Source organism: Lytechinus variegatus, chromosome 1 (genome assembly GCF_018143015.1).
Source record: "Lytechinus variegatus isolate NC3 chromosome 1, Lvar_3.0, whole genome shotgun sequence".
In the NCBI taxonomy this organism is placed as follows: Eukaryota; Metazoa; Echinodermata; class Echinoidea; order Temnopleuroida; family Toxopneustidae; genus Lytechinus; species Lytechinus variegatus.
Genome location: NC_054740.1, coordinates 42,045,341 through 42,063,594, shown reverse-complemented (window position 1 = coordinate 42,063,594; position 18,254 = coordinate 42,045,341). Strand labels below are relative to the sequence as shown.

The window sequence follows — 18,254 nt, the reverse complement described above, 5'->3', positions numbered from 1 at the left end:
ATATTTTGTATGACAGGCTTAGTACCTCATATTTTTTAATAATTACTACACTGTATTGGTCATGTGGTTGTAGACATCAGACCCCATTTTTCCTGCAACTTGTATTTCAGTTCCCTTGATATACTTGTTCGCTTAAAAACCTCCATAATTATGTCGTCTTGGATAACCAGTTGTGTTTTTTAATCCTATCAATTGTTGTTGGGAAACCACTTCATAATCGTAGCTTCTATATTTTGTTTTGTCTACTTTATTTACCAAATCACCTATCTTTGTTCAGATAACACTGATATTAAGTCATCACTTTGCCACATTCCATTTGGGGAGGATAATTGGGTAGGTTTTTTTTATTATTATGGTTGTTTTTTTTGTCTTTTTTGTATAACCAACTTGTGTTATGTGATTTGCAATAGCCCTATAATCATTTGTAAATTTTGTGATTTATTTTAATTAGCTATAATAAAAACAGAAAAAAAACACATTCTGTCAAATTTGTTATTTTCATTGGATAGATGAGCAGTGGCATAGCATAGCTAGGATTTTTTTCCTGGGGGGGTCCTTGTTTTTTCAGGGGGGCACCGGCCATTTTTTCCGATGTGTGTGTATGTGTCACAAGGGTGGATCCGACTTTCGCCAATAGGGGACAGGGTCCGAAATTATCTTCACCTACATTTTCCCCGATCAGTCACTTCTTAGTTTTATTCTTATAGAACAACATAAACATGAAATAATCTAATAAGCCTTATAAAAAGTACGAGCGCGAAGCGCGGGCGATCTTTTTTTTTTCTTTCGTGTACTTTGTCCCGAAAATTTAATATTCTGGGCAATGTTATGTGTGATCCTGAACAAGATTCGCATGTAACTAGATGGTTACTGCGAACGCCAAGCACGAGCAGAAATTTGTATTAACTGTACTGGCATTATCTAAAAGGGACCTGTTAAGGACTGCTTACAGTTACCCACGAAGACGGTAGTATATTTCAATAATGCGAGCGCGAAGCGCGAGCAAATTTTTTTGACATTCCGACTTAAAAAATGGTAATTCTAAACACTTTTTGTATGAATAAATCGGATAGGTATGCAACTAAACAATTGATGCGAGCGCGAAGCGCGAGCGGAAGAAAATTGAGATTTTAGACCTAAAAGCAGGACACTCTATTCATATTTTGTAAATCATTAATAGGATATAATTAATTGGGTATCATTAATAATGCGATCGTGAAGCGTGAGCAGACAATTATTGATATTCTGATGTGAAACTTGATAATTTAAGTACATTTTGAATAAACAATATGCAGGTTATCGCGCATGTTTTAGATTTAGACCTAGAATCTGGGCATTCTGAATACATTTGTTTAATGGAACATTATGTAATACACGTAGACAATATGAAATTGGCAAATCAAACAATGTCACAACGCAGCGTGAGCTTAAAATGCTGATATGTAGACCATAAAACGGACATTTTACAGAGCACTTAAATTTGTAAATGAAAAAAATAATGAAAGCTCGATATCCGAGCTAAAATATGTTTTGTATATTGACTTCAAAACTTGCTCCATATCAGCCTATTGAGCAAGATATGAATCTCATCGAATAGGCAATTCTGGCGCAAAATCTTTCGCAAAAACAAAAAATACGTTAGTTTTATATACATAGCATACAAGTAAATAATAATGATATGCATTATTTATATAACGCATAATAAAATGTTTCTAAGCGCTGCATATTATTATCCGGGTTTCTGTTTCTGTCCGTACAATCACCAGCATCTGGTTGTCGCGTACGTTAGGGTTTAGGGGGTCAAGCGCTAGACACAGTTAATTTTGGTAGTGTGCTTTGGAGACAAGTGTGAGTTTGAATACTCCTACGTCTTTACGGCTTTGGCACGGCTATCCTGATCGGACGCTCGAGCATTCAAGGAATTTATTCCTACCAGGTACCCATTTCCTACACCAGAGTGGAGAGTGGCAAATATAGATAAACACCTTGCCAAAGAACGCGAGTGCTGCGGTGGGGTTTGAACCCCGGACCTTGTTTCAAAGTCTAGTGGTTCAAAGTCTGGAGACTTATCCACTGAGCCACCTCTAGGAATCTACGAAAATATCGAATGTAATGTCAAACGTGAACAGCAAGCAGAGATTGAAATATGCATTCGTGTGGGTTGTTGTATGTTTGTGTATATAGTGATTCTTATTCACTAATGGTGCAGTCAATCATCACTAAATATTATACACATTCTCATTGTGAGAGAATCATTATCGAAATAAACTAAGTGTATCCATACAGGTGCGTATAGTCATCATTTTCAACATAGTTTTTCAGGGACCTGGGAACGATTTTTTCAGTGGGGGTGCTGAAAGCTCTCCTCAACAGGGGTGGGGGGGGGCACAATTGAGTTTTCCATAATTACACCCACCTCTAAGGGCACCTCACACAAACACACCCTCACGCACATATATATAGATTGAATAGGTTGAATATGTATGTATGTATATGACAGTCACTTCTTAGCTTTCTTATTATAAAAGAACATTTGATATATAATTAGATAACTCGAGCGCAGAGCACAAACTATTTTTTTTTTGGGGGGGGGGTTATGTATTTTGTCCTGAAAATTGAACATTTTGACCAATGTTTGTGGTCCTGAACAAGATGCGTATGTAACAAATAATAAATGTGAACGTGATCAGCGCGAGCAGATATTTTTTATATACGCTTTGGCCTGATCGAAAGGGACGTGTTTATAAGGACTGTTTGCAGTTACCCATTAAGATAATACATCTATCAACAATCAAATAAGGCGAGCGCGAAGCGCGAGCTGAAAATTTTGACATTCTGACCTAAATACTGAACATTGCACTTTTTGTAATCATGATTAGGATAGGTATATAACTATACATTTGATGCGAGCGCGAAGCGCGAGCAAAAATAAAAATGAGATTGCAGACCTATAAACGGGACATCTTATGCACTTTTCTAATCATGAACAGGATATAGGTATACAACTGTACAATTAATGCAAGCGCGAAGCGTGAGCGGAAACAAAATTGAGAATTCCGACCAAAAACGAGAAATTTAAAAGACTTTTCTAATCATGAAGAGAATAGGTATATAACTATACAATTCATGCGAGCGCGAGCGGAAATAAAATGAGATTTTAAACCTAAAAACAGGACATCTTCAGCACATAACTAATCATGAACAGGATAAGTATATAATTATACAATTAATGCCAGAAATAAAATGAGATTTCAATCCTAAAAACAGGACATCTTATAAGCACTTTTCTAATCATGAACGGGATAGGTATATAACTATATAATTGGTGCACGCGCAAAGCGTGAGCAAATTTTTTTTTTGAGATTTTTAGACCTATAATCTGACATTCTATTCATGTTTTGTAAATCAAGAAAGTGATGGATAATGTGATATATTATTATATTGACAATGAGCGCAATGCGCGAGCAGAAAATTTTTGATATTCTGATCTGAAACTCCGCACTGAATGTAATATGGTTTGAAAAGATAAAGAAAAATCAGACGAACATAAGAATAAAGATTTGATCGAAATCCGACAAGGAAATCAAAGTTATTGCATTTTAAAGATTAGCATTATTCCGGTGAAACGGTTTTAAGCATGTCAATGAGCAAACTGATGGTCTCATATCCCCACTTGTTCTTCTGTATTTCATTATATAGAATTAGGTTTATCCAATATTTTCCCTTCAAGAACCAAAAACAGTTGAATGGACAACTGATTTAGTCAATTAGATATTCTTTGCTGCAACATATTTCATTATAAGGGAGACATTCACACTGGTTTGAAAAAATGAAACAATTTTGATTCCATGTAATAACACAAGAAACAGGACAGTGGGAATGCAACATCTTCAACCCACATGGGCGGAAATTCCAGAGGGGGCACAATACCAAATGTCCCCCTCCTATTTTTGGTCTTTCATTATGAAAAAATACATCACTTCACAATCTAAATAATACATGTATTTTTTACTAAATGACCTTACATTTTGGGTGAAAACCTTTTTTTAGGGGGGGAGGGGCTTGTCAAATTTTGTTAGGGTTAAAATGACCTAACATTTGGGGTGATAACCTTTTGTGTTCTTTTGCTTGTCAAATTTTCTGGGACCTGGTCTCCCCTACCTTTGGGGACAGATTTCCGCCCATGTCAACTCACCTATTAAATATTTATGACAACATGCATATCACCATTTACATAATATATCGCTGAAATTTAGAAATAAATAACTGGACTATTTTTTTTATCAGATTTTCATTTATTTATTTTGAAAAAAATGTATTTGATATAAATATTTTCAGCCCGTAGTAACCCAAAACAAGCTGCGTATCTGAATAAACATGCGTGCGCGTGTTTAGAGATATATAGACCTAGCATCTGGGCATTCTAAATACATTTTTTATTATAAATATCAATAATGCGAGTGCGAATTGCGAGCAGAAAATATTTGATAATCCGATCTGAAAAGGGGTGAATTTAAACACTATTTTAAGTACTGTGTCAGAAAATTCTGAAGGGGGGGGGGGGGTCTACAAACCTTTGTTCATTTTCATTACATTTCTGTCATTTATCATACCTACCACTAGCTTTCCAGGAGGTGCTGCCTATGGAAGATGACACATGCAGCACCCCTAAATTTGGGGGTGCTTCACCCCCAGCACCCCCGCTTCCCAGGGCCATGGGGCAGGGCGAAAAAGACTGTGAAACTTGATTTCTATTGTCTGACTCGTAATTGTTAATACAAAACACGGGCGGTCGGGCGCGCGCACACTTGATTCGACATAAAAACTGGAAGTTTCATGTCCAGCCACACCCATGTCCCTTGTTAAGGCCCTAAACCGCAAATTGCACCTAAAACCCCTTTTCCACTAGGGCCAGGACAGCGTCAGGACAAGGCGCGGAATGTAATAATTACAATCCGCGACCCTTCCGCAACCTGTCCGGACATTCCTAGGAGTGTCCGCACGTTGTCCTAAACCCTTCCTGGTGTTCGGGAAATCAAAATTTGTCCGCATCCAAATTTTGGTCGAGACCAAAATTTGGACGCGGATATTGAATTCCTGACACCTTCGGGACCCTGTCCTGACGATGTCTTGATGATGTCCTGCCCTTCCTAAACCCTTCCGCGTCTTCCGGAAACCATCCGCAATCAGGTCAGCTTCAAGAAGGAAAGAAGAAGCCATGCGGATTTTATCAGGAACATGCGGATTGGAATAAGAAGGCAAGCGGACAGTTTCAGGAACGTGCGGACAGGAATAAGAAGGCAAGCGGACTGTTTCAGGAACGTTCGGACTGGAATAGGAAGGCAAGCGGAGTGATTCAGGAATGTGTGGATCCAATGCTAATAATGTATGGAACGAGTACACAAGTATCAAAAACCATTTGCAAAAGCACTAGATGGGGCAACGGGATAATACAAGACAAGAAAATTACAAAAATTAAAGAAATAGGGGGTCAAGGGGCCTAATTAGTATATACTAAACAAACCTGAGAACCTAGTATTTCAAGCAGTGTTTTAAACATAATTACGCGAGCGCAAAGCACGAGTTTATTATTTTTTTTTTTTGGGGGGGGGTTACAGACTTGAAGAAGGAATATTTCAAGCATTTTCTACTGATCTGAAAAGTGGACTTTTCAAATATTTCTTGCAATAGTTAAACTGGCAATGATGCGAGCAGATTATTTTATTCTGTACTGAACATAAAAAGATGTTTCATGCAACGTTTGATTATGAACTAGATTATTTTAATGTACTCGACTGAAAAAAAGGACCGTATAGGCAGCGCTTGACTTTACAAATAGGATAAATATCATAACAAAATTAATAATACAAGTAAAGATTCCAAACTGAAATTCAAGTTTATTACATTTTAAGCAGTTTGTTTGTCATTAATAACAAATAATAAAAAATGGTAGCAAGTTTATAAATATAAAATAATTTATAAAATATAAAAAAATATAATTTTCTCAGAACGGCTCAAAACGATTTACAGCAGGGGCAAAACGATTTACCCCAGGATTCATTTCTATCCCGCATGAAAAGTACACAATTTCCATACCCTGGGAAGCATTCCTTGCATTTATCCCGGTCTAAAAATTGCGCTGGCAAATTCTAACATACAATAACTTTCGCTTCCAAACGGGTACCCATTTAGCACCTGGGTGGAGAGTGGCAAGGTATGCAATACGTCTTGCCAAAGGACGGTTTAGACCGCGGTGAGAATCGAACACACGACTCTCCGTTAATACAAGGCGGGAGTCAGAACCACTACACCACGACTCTTTACAAAAAATAGGCCTTCCTGAAAAAAGTCGTGCACAGAGCATGTTTCTCATAAACATAAAATATGAGCGCGAAGCGCGAACTTACTTCTTTCAAACATCAAGGACGAAAAAGAAAAGACTTAAGTATTTTTCGTAAAAAATGAACAGCGTGCACAATCTTCTTATGATTAAACTATTGAAAGTATGAAGCGTTAAATGGATCATTATTTTCTATAAATTGAACTAGCTGAAACGCAGATATCTCCCGTCTGCAGGTCTGTCAATTTCTTCACTCTTCTTCCTTTTTCCCCTCTTCTTTGGTTACTCCATTTTCCCTATTTTTACGCAGTCAATAGGGCGTAGCGATCGCATTCGGCCTCCTGGAATAGCCCATTTACATTTTCTTACTTAGTCTATTTCAATTGGTACAAGAGGAGACAAAGGCGATTAGACACTGGATTCACATTTTCGTCTAAAAATTAAAACTGATATTTCTAATCTTACACTTTCATAATCTCGGCCAATTATTTTCTGTTCATTATCGCGATTTTTTTACCTCGATTCTATTTCACCTTATTTCATTCATCTCCTTCGTTTATTCCTATTTCTTTTTGCGCTGTTTGTATATCTCTTTAATACTGGGAGGGGTAAGCCACCAGCAGGGAGAAGAGGGCCGCATCAGCACGGCACCCCCTTTTTCTTTTCCACCATATCATTTTTTGAAGTTTCCCTTTCCATTTCACTTATTTTTCTTCTGTTTGTATTTTTTAAAGGGGGAGCAAGACCACCTCACCCCTTGATCCGCATGTGCCTGTCGAATGCAATTTGCATCCTAACTTCCTGTTTTTTCCTCTGTTGTAATATATGATTATGTATTAAATTGTAAAAAAATTATAAGAAAGTAATGTTATAAAGAGAGCCCCGACTTTGCTATGAACATATGCAGTCTTCTTAAAGTTACCTTAGTTAAAAAAAATCAAGATCCGAGATAATTTATTGTTATGTATAAAAATGCACAAAATCTGCTTTCAAAAAGTGAATACTATACATTACACCGCTAACACACTTTCCTTTATCCTCCATATTTCAACTATCAAATAATGCGAGCGCGAAACGCGAGCTGAACATTTTTTACATTCCTACCTAAATAATGGGCATTCTAAGCACCTTTTAAAAGCATGAACAGGAAAGGAGTATGACTATACACTTGATGCAAGCGCGAAGCGCGAGCCGAAACGAAATTCGACATATCGCGTTTTGTAAATCAGGAAAAGGATGGATAATTGGATAGATGGATAATATTCCTACATGAATAATAATATTTGGTAATCTGATCTGAAACTGGCACAAGATTCGTATCTAAATAAACATGCGTGCGTGTGATCCAGACCTAGAATCTGGACATTCTAATTACATTCTTTATTATAATATCAATAATAAGAGCGCGATGAGCGAGCTAAAGATATTTGATTTTCAGATCTAAAAAAAGAATTTAAGCGCAGTTACGAATTGGATATTGATCTCGCTTAATAAATGATGCGAGTGCGAAGCTCAAGTTTATACTTTTATCATTAGGGGAAGGCGGGGTAAGTTGTGACAGTTTTTGCTTTTTGCATGTTAGAATTGATATGATTAATAATCTTGTTGAAATAAGTACCTTGCCTTGAAATTTAATTCTTCTGAAATATTTTGCACCTATATATAACTTTCTATCCCAACACTGAAAGTCATCGTGACCTTTGAAAAAAACGATGTCAAATGGCTCGACTTGCCCCATATATGGGGTAAGTTTGAGCCACCTTCTGGGGTAAGTTGAGCCACAAAAACTATGTACAAAATGTATGAGGGAGAACCAGCATGTCAATTTTTTGTTTAAAGTCTTTTCACTTGCTAATTCTCTTTAAATACTAACATCCTTTAAAAGGAAAAGAGCAGTCATGTAAATTTGCTCCTTTCAGCCAGCATTTCAATCGATTTTTATGGTTTGTTTGTTTTTTAAGATACATTACCATAGGAATTACCATGGCTCAACTTGCCCCATGCTGTTTGGCTCAACTTACCCCAGTCCGAACTTAGTGCGATAATTTTGTATTCACACATTTATTATGCATCCATCATATAAAAGACTATGACAAGAATGAAGATCCATACCTGGACTAATAATGTTGTTATCATGTCTTTATTATATTTAAAGACGTGTGTGTTTATAAAGCACTTATCTATTTCACACTCTTTTTTACTTTTTTGGCTGAAATTCATATTTTTCGCTCTAAAAAACTACTTTTTGTTTCAAAGTTGAAAACAATGTGGTGGGGTTAGGGGTTATGCTATGGGTCATCAATACATGACACCACCACAATGTCTGACTCATTCATTATTGGCCTGGGGCTGGTGGCTCAACTTGCCCCTATGCTCAACTTACCCCGCCTTCCCCTACATATATTTTGAGTTGCGACCGGGACATTTTAAGGACATTTTTTGTCTTCAACTGACTATGATGACTATCTTCCTAAGCGAGAGATGAAACTTGTCGATATTCCATTCTGAAAAAAAAAACGGACAATGATTATTAGGAAATCATGAAAATATTGTTACATTACTTGTTAATCAAATGAGGGTGCGAAATTGATATCAAGGTCCGATAACTGGACATTTTGTAATCATGAATAGGATACATGGGTTGATATATTTTCAACAAAAATAATGCGAGCGCAAACTGTGAGCCGAAAATTTTAATAAACTGTCATAAAAGAGGAATATAAAATAATTTGTTACAATTGATACATGTATACACAACTCCCCAATCAAAATGCAAACGAGCAGCTTTAGCTGATACTATTCACAATCAGACCATCCTAAAAAGGGATATTTTTTTCAAAAATATGGAATACACGAAGAGAATAGTTATTTGACAAATCAAATAATGCTAGCGCGCAGCGAGAGCGGAAAATGTTCATATTTAGACCATAAAATATAGTCATCTTACAGAAAACTATAAAATCTATTTGTAAATCAAACAAATTGAATACTTAATTTCCGAGAAATGTTTTGTATATTTACTTCAAAACTTGATCTTTTAAGCTCAATATAAGTCTATTGAGCAAGTTATACATCTCATAGATTAGGCAATGCGAGCACAAAGCGTGAGCGAAAATTTAAAATAGTGACATGAAATCCCCCCCCCCCCCTCATCTTATATAATTCACTCGTCTTTCTCCTCTTGTTTTTCCTCTTCGTTTACTCTTCTCTTTTCCCTTCTGGTTCTTTTCCCTCTCTTTCCATTTTTTCTTTTTTGCTCGTTCCAACTATTGGGAGGGGGGCATTTGATATCCCCCTTCCAAAAAGTGAGGGGACGCGTCGCCCCTGTCCCCCTGGGATGTCCACCAATGTATGCAATTTGATTTGAAATAAAAGAAAATCCTATATAGTCTTTGTAGTCGAAGAAAACCAAAATAACACCCCTAAATTCATTATGAAAAAAATATATGGATGATAATTTTCATGGAGTATTCGCAAGTTGTCCGATTGTCCTAGTCCTTGAATTTACCACTCGTGACGTTGTCCTAAATGTCTCCGGTTCTGTCCTAATGCGATCTGCATGCTGTCCGCACCGAACGCCGACAAATTTATTTAGATAATCTTGTCCTAGGACAGTCCCAGGAGTGTCCTACGACAATACACAGACAGTCCTGGTTGTGTCCTAGGACAAGATCATTTGCATAATCTTTTACGGAATTTGGTTGCGGACAGCATGCCGAAAAGACAAAAGTAGCTTCCGCAACCCTTCTTGGTCTTGTCCGCACCCTAGTGGAAAACCGCCTTAAACCGCAAATCGCCGCCTAAGCTTGTAGAAAAAAGTTTAGTCTTGTTTACTCAATAGCAATTCACTCTTACATTTTCATCTTCTTCTCCAGAACGGCTGGTCCAATCTTGACCAAACTTAGTAGGAATCATCCCTATGCGTAGGGGATGCAAAGTTGTTCATGGGATACCTGTAGCCCCCATGGGGGCCCTGGGGGAGGGCCCCCAAGGGAGAAAACACTGTAAATTTCAAAAATCTTCTTCTCCAGATCCAGAAGTAGAACAGTCAAGTTGTTTTGTGTGTAGATACCTTAATAGGCGAAGAATAAAGTTGTTCATGCCAGTTCCTGGGGTGCCCCCCTTGGGGCCCTGTTGGGGCTTAAAAGTCGCGGGTGGGGCACTTCAGGGAAAAAACATATGTTTTTCTTCTGTTTCAAAATGGATGGTCAGATATCATTCAAACCTGGTAGGAATTATGCTTAGGTGTAGGGGACACAAAGTTGTTCAAGGGATACCTGTAGCCCCCATGGGGGCCCAGGGGGAGGGCCCCCAAGGGGGAAACCCTGTAAATTTCAGAAATCTTCTTCTTCAGATCCAGAAGTAGAACAGTCAAGTTGTTTGGTGTGTAGACACCTTAATAGGTGAAGAACAAAAGTTGTTCATGCCAGTTCCAGGGGTGGCCCCCTTGGGGCCCTGTGGGGGCTTAAAATTTGGGGGTGGGGCACTTTAAGGAAAATCCTATTTTTTTTCTTCTTTTTCAAAATAGATGGTCAAATTTTATCCCATATTGATACTGGAATTGTGCTCATGAATAGGGGATGCACAGATAATATCCTCGCGGGGACCCTGGGGGGGGGGGGGGGGGAGGGGTGGGAGAGCCCAAAGGGGCAAGACTCTGTAAATGTCTAACTTCTAATCCAGAAGTATAGGAGTAAGTTTATTGTGTCCAAATACCTTCATAAGTGAAGAATGGAAATTATTCCTGAAAATACCTGGGATGGCCCCCTCTGGGGTAAGGGGGTGGGGTGCTCCAACGGTAAATATAATTTGTTTTGTTCTTTGAAATGCATGTTCCAGTTTTATCCCAACTTTGTAGATATGATTCTTATATGTTTGCAATGCAAATATACATGTGCTTGTAAGCTGAGGAATAAAAATTGCTCATGGCACTTCAGAGGGTCTTGCCATTGGGCCCTGTGGACCCAAGTTCAATTTAGGTCCAGTAGGATTTCATAGTTCTAATTGATGCCATGCTCCTATATAGTTGCACCAAGGGAGCTTGCATCAGCTGAATATCCGTCAGCTCAGGTGAGGGTTAAGCCCCCTGGGGCTCTTGTTAATAATTTCAGGGTGAGAAAATCACTTGTCAGTATTGATGTTTGGATATCTATATTACAGTGGGTTTTGAAGAGTTTTAAAGCTACACGTTCGTCCTTTAAGCATTCGTGATTAAATCTTTTAACATGAATTCATTGTTCTTCTATCTTTGTTTTTCCTTTTCTTTTTAGTTGTGTGGAACATGTAATTCACGTAATGCCTATTATAATATGTCATCGAAGTTTTTTGTTTTCATGTTATAGTTGTCTGATACTTTGTCAAAATGATGGTGTGTGTGTGTGTCTGTCTGCCTGTCTGTCTGTGTGGGTGTGTACCTGTTTGTGTGTGTGTGTTTATGTATGTGTGATTGAATGTATGTGTTATAGGATGAGAATAGAGAGAAAGGGGTGGACAGGGAAATTTATATAAAAGAACAAGAACGCATCAATACCTATTCTTTTGCTACTTGTTTTTATTTCTCTGAACCTGAATACCATCAGCAAACTGTTCACATAAACGTAATTATAATGACAATATCACCATATACTACTCCTACTCCTACTCCTACTACTACTCCTACTACTACTACTACTACTAAAACTACTACTACTACTACTCTTACTGCTACTACTACTTCTACTACTGCTACTCCTACTACTACTACTACTACTACTACTATTTCGTACTGATTATGACTATAATAATATGAGCACATGGCTTCCTTACCCTCGTAACATTTTGTATTAAAGTTTGAAAAGATTATAATAAATATTCAAAAAAATTATTTATAGCGATTCTTTCTTTATTTCCCTCCTTTCATTTCTTCCCTTTTCCTTTTCCTTTGCTTAAACCTACAGGCGTTAGATTATACTAGGGGAGAATTAGGGATACACAAAAAACACCAAAAAAAAAAAAACACCTTGTTATATAATTTCAATTCCATGTAAAACATAGTCTGCAAATCGGAAACAGTGAAAATACATAGAAAAGGAATGAAATAACATTTTCACAATCATCTGAGTGAAACAAAGTACATTTTCGAGTGGAAAAATAAATGATGATCACATTTTCAATCAGAAACCTTGATAAAACTTGGCTGCGATTCGAACCCACGTTCCTCATTTTATGCCAAAGTTATACATTGGCGAAACCAACTCCAACCGACCAAATCTATCGCATGCACTATTCGTCGCATTGGAATAGGTTTCGTTGAAACTCAATCACTTGTACGAAGAGTACCAATTTCACTTGCTGTTGCTACAGTCATACCAACGAAACTGACTTTAAAAAGACCGATGGCCAGTCAGCTCATCAGACCTACCAATCGGCTCCAGAACTGCAAAACCTCAGGTGTTGATTTAACACCAACCCGGAATCTATATATGTCCACACCAGAGAATTGTTAAACAACATTAGATTCGTTTGGGTCTAACACCAGACATGTGTTTATACAACACCAATTGGTTTGATTCCAAACTGGTGTTTTAATACTTCTCTGGTGCGGACATTATAGATTCCGGGCTGGTTTTAATTCAACACCGGAGTTTTTGCAGTGTGCCGGTCTATGGTAAACATGGCAAAAGCTTTGGTCGGTCTGCATGGCTGTGGCATTGAACTATAATATTCATCGGTAAACATTAAATTTTGGAACAAAATCGGGGTGCAAATGCAAAAGTTAAAACCCAAAGAAACCCTATATAAGAAAGGAGACAGTATTTCACAATGCTGCATCAGCAATAGCGCCAACTCAGTGTTCCCTTTCGAGTTAATACATCAGAAACTTTAATTTGAGCTCACGCTCTTAAAATGTCCAGTGTTTCAAACGGTATAGGCCTACACTCTAAACAACGAATATCCAATTTAGCTCTTAAAGAGCGTGTATAGTGACTGCATTTCAGAGTGCTGCCTTGTCTAGTTCAAATTTGAAAGAAAAAAATCAGCACTCCGAAGTGCAGTCACCTTTCACGCTCTTTAAGAGGTCTTCGTAGCTCTTCGTTTTTATAGAGTGTACAATTTTCAGCTCGCACTTCTTGCTTGCATCAGTTGTTAAGGAAAATACCACAATACCACTTTCAAGATTACCAAATTTGAAAAGAATTTCACATTCTACGTCTAAATCTAAAGACAAAAGTCAGCCCTAATTTCACTTTAGTGTATATGTTTGTCGTGTTTGTTATTGAGATACATTTAAACGTGCTTAAACTGATCAGTTTTTCAGGGCGGAATATCAAAAATTTTCAGCTAACGCTTCGCGCTCGCATCGTCAGTCTAGAAAGATTCCCATTCTATTGATGAAATACAAAAAGTTCTTAGAATGTTAAGTTTTTTAGGTCGGAATATATATTTTTTGCAATGAGTTGCTGCCAATATTTCTGAGTATATGTCCCCCTTTTTAAGTCAGTTTATAAAAATTATACTCGCGCTTCGCGCTCACATCATTAGATAGTTTCAAATCCTGTTTAAAAAAGTGCTTAGAATTGTCAAGTTTTCAGGTCGGGGAAAATGTGGGTGATAATATTGGTTTCCGGCTACCCTTATCATGCTTATTGGCGAAAGCAGAATCTGCCCTGAAATTTGAAGATCTGATTTTAGCATCATTAATTGTTTGTGTTTAGAGTAAAAGATGAATTCCTACGATTTCCACTCTAAACTTTGTCTTTTCTGTCATCTGCTTGACTATCATCATGTCACAGGGAAAAATCACTTAATGTTGTTTTCTTTAGACACATTCGAATTATTACCAGCAACCCCTTCCTCCATCTTCGTCATACGAATATTGCTCTGACTGGAATAGTTTGGCGTAACAGAAGCTCCACCCATGGTATGCTTCGTATAATACAAAGCAAGTCCAACACCGCCTGCCAAAGCAGCAGTTCCTGCTAATGATCCGATGACGATACCCGCGATGGCACCAGACGATAGGGAATCTTTAGGGGAGCTTGTTGTAGAATCTGCATCTCTAGTAGATGTTTCCTCGGAAGTAGTAGTCAAATCCCGTTCACTTGGATCAGGGGTTCCTGACGCTGCTGTTGGTATGGTTGGTGCACTTGGATCCGGGATTTCTGTCGTGGTTGTTGGTGCATCTGGGTCGGGAGTTTCAGGGGTTTCTGTCGTGGTTGTTGATGCATCTGGGTCTGGAGTTTCAGGGGTTTCAGGCGCGGTTGTTGATGCATCTAGGTCGGGAGTTTCGGGGGTTTCAGGCGCGGTGGTTGATGCATATGGATCGGGAGTTTCAGGGGTGTCTGGCCCTGTGGTTTGTGTTCTTGGATTAGATGTTCCCATTAGTGCTGTTGATACTGTTGTTTGTGGTGGATTCTGATCTTTGGTTGTCATAGATACTGACAGTGCTGTTGTTGTTCCACCTGTGGTTACAGGTGAACCAGGTGTAGTTTCGAAAGTGCCCGTGTCTGAGGGTGTTGAGGATGCAGTTGAAGTATCTCCATCAGTTGAATGTGTTGCAATTGATGTTATAATTTTGGTTGCTGTTACTGTATAGGAGGTTGTTGGTGTATCTGAGGTGGTAGTTATATCTTCAGTTGTGCCCTTTTCTGTAGACATGGTTGATGGGGTTTCAGCATCGGATGTGAACGCACCCGTTGATGTAGCAGCCACAACGGTTGTCCCTGTCGTGCTGGTTTCTCCTGCGGTTAGTAACGGTGTTGTATCTGCTGCTGTTGTTGTTGCTGCATCAGTTGTGGAATCGGTCGTTGGTAACGTTGTTGTGTCTGCTGTTATTGTTGTAACATGTATGATATCGGTTGTTATAGCTATCGTCGACGTTGCCATGGTTAATTGTGCAGTTATCAGCATCGATATATGCATTATATAGAATAACACGATCCATTTGTACAGCCTCATTCCTGTAAGCTGGGCCATCCTGTATGAGAATTAAGGATAAAATATTAATTCAATTTTGATGTCATACATGCCTGAAGTTTTAATTCATCATAAAATTTGTTGGTGTTTAGTGAGAGAGGGTGGCATGGCGTTGCTTCACATAATAAAAAAATGGTGGTTCGTTGATGTTCCTATGTTCTTTGATGCTTCAGGGGAAATGATTTCAGGCTTTTACTGGTGTTGCCAAATGCTAGTCGACACGTGAGAGAGAGATAAAGAAAATGAAAGAGAGAGATGGGAGCAAGAGGGTGGGTCGGTCCGGGGATGGAAGTTTCTAGACATTAGAAGGAAAGTAACGTTTTTTAAAGATGATATTAACAAAAATCATTCTCCATTTTTTAAAATTTTTACTCGAAAACCTATCTGGAAAAGGCCAATGGATCACCAAAATGTATTAATTAAAAAAAGTACTTGCTCAAAAATGTCAATAATACACTTACCTTTTTAATTCTCTTTAGAAATATTCCAAAATTAAGTTTCCCTCAGAGAATTTCTATTTCTCTACCAACATTGATATTCAAACGTCCATACAGTTGACAGAGTTCTCCGTGATTGGTGTTGTTACCAAAGAAGGGTGACGTTTAAAAAACATGTAAATGGGCGTAAGCATTGCCACAATGTTGTGTCCATCACCATGACATTAATCATAAAACTTCTCATAAATATCTAGATTCTAAACTATGTCAGTGGAATATATATTGATTGAATACAGGGCGTAGTAGTACAAAGTACTAAACGATGATTTTACAACGAGGAAAATCAACAAAATCTCGTTTCTTATGGTGCATGACTGGTATGAAGAATATGGAACTGACAAAAGATTGGACTAGAGAGGAGGAAGGGGGGGGGTAGGGAAAGGGAGGTGACGTAAAAGGTTGTAAACGGTTTCGCTCAGCGATATACGCAAATGACCATCAAATGACAAAGAACAGCTAAAGAGTCTTTGCCGAAAATTGTTGAAACAGAACAGCAGTTTTGTCGTAGTTTCAGAACATGAAAAATTGCAAATGTATCGTTTGACCGGAATCAAGAGCTGAACTGCTGACTCGATTCACCGATTTACCGACAAAGACTTCTTGGTTGTTCTTTGTCATAAAGAACATTAGGCATGTTAGGCAATACATTTCCTATGTTCTTGAATTAGCCTTACGTCTCTGAACGAAAACTTCTATTAAGGTTTCATCATAGCATAATCAAATAGGAATCTACGGAAGCAAGCGAGGGACCCATACCCATTGTGCCCACCCGGACAAGAACCACTCTGTACTAATATATTTCTCCGAAAATATGACTGAAGTTAAGGTCGCCATACTAACTTATAAAACCTCAGGCATTGCATGACACAAACACAGACCAATGATCACAGTTTTGCTATTTCAGTACAAACTCCTCTGACCATGGACCTCGTAATAGGTCCGTACTCTGACCATTCAGAGAACTGGACTTCTCAGTAGAAGAAGATGAAATATGAAGGGAAAAAAAGATGTGATATCCCTCAAATGTGTCAGAGGTCATATACCAGATCAAGGAGGGAAGAAACACAGATTGTTGAAACAAATTTAATTGAGGTCCAGTCTATGGGTGTCGATCGGAAGTCATGGTTGTGGGGAGGGGTATGACTGACACATTTCCCCCCTGTGACTGAGAGGTTTTTTCGGCAGGGGAGAGGGGGGGGGGGGTGAGTGGCATATTAAAAGAGCCTATTTTTTTTAGGGGCCAGACATGACATGAACGGCAATATCTATTAACTACCATGATCATATTTATTATATGATTCATCATAAATATTATGATATTCGCCCGTAAATTATTGGAGGGGGTGATAACGCCGGCCTTCCTCCCACCTGAAATATTGGGGGAGGATATAACCTCCCCCCCTGTTATCGACATCCATGAACCTAACCTTATATATGCATCATGTGCATAGGCCTGTTATACGTATACACATTTTTTTTGGTAAGAAGTTTATTCCATTGGCATAATTATCTCTTTTGCTTGTCCGATTTTTTTGAAAGAATATATAATGTAATTACGTCATCTTTTGTGCGAGTTAACTATTATAAGTTATTTCGCGTTAACGATTGACCCAAACGAAATAGACCAGTTGATGAGAGCCACGTTCCGCCACTGCATCATTCGCATATTCTCATGTGTTCTAAATTATGTGTATCTTTACCCGACAACAAGTAGGCCTATTAAAACCCATGCATGATTATACTATGCCCCCAATAAAGGATTGATTAAATTACAAACACAAGCTTGTAGTCTTCGTTTGTACTTTTCTTTCATACTTCTATCTCATTTTTCCTCCTCTTTTTCATCTCTCTTTCTCCTTAGTGACTTCTTGAAAAACGAAATCAAATGGGGCGGGGGGTTCGCCCCAGTCTCTATGAATTCAAGTTATAAATCACACGTAAGCACAAAATGAATTTAATTTGTTCTCAAAATTAGCCAACGGAACTTTAGAGGTGGAGGCATTAGAACCTTCTTAACTTCTATTCTTCATGAATAATTTATTTTTGTATGAATCAATGTTTACAAAATGTAGAAATTTGTAACAAAAATATATGTTTATTTGATTTTTTATGGGTTTTATCCCTTTATTGAAAAACCTTATTGGAACCTTACAAAGTTCCTTAAATAAAACACACTTTCCCCCTTTTGAACAGACCTGTTCTGTATAATTGCAGAAAAATTCCTGTTTTATGAATTTACAGAATGATTCTATTATTGCTTTCTGTAAAATCAGGTTTTTTAACAGTGTACTATGGTGCACGTCAACATAAAACGGAAATTATTTGCATCTATTCTCATTCACTGTAAATATAATACACCCTTCAGGAGGAAAGAGGCGACCACCTTTCAACTAATGAAACACATAATTTTTCAAAACAAGAAAAAAACAGCAACCAAGAATCAAGGTCCATGCAGAAACCAA

General features: G+C 38.0%; 1 protein-coding gene across 1 annotated transcript; it reads right to left on the bottom strand.

Moving 5' to 3' along the window:
• Window positions 1-14,119: 14,119 nt before the first annotated feature.
• LOC121430644 (integumentary mucin A.1-like) lies at window positions 14,120-15,205 on the bottom strand. Its single transcript, XM_041627969.1, has one exon. It carries the CDS (start codon window positions 15,203-15,205, stop codon window positions 14,120-14,122), a length of 1,086 nt encoding a protein of 361 aa, XP_041483903.1.
• Between the last annotated feature and the right edge of the window lie 3,049 nt (window positions 15,206-18,254).

Bases quoted from the DNA above. Each gene is read 5' to 3' on its own strand.
- LOC121430644 (XM_041627969.1), bottom strand. From the start codon at position 15,205: ATGGCAACGTCGACGATAGCTATAACAACCGATATCATACATGTTACA.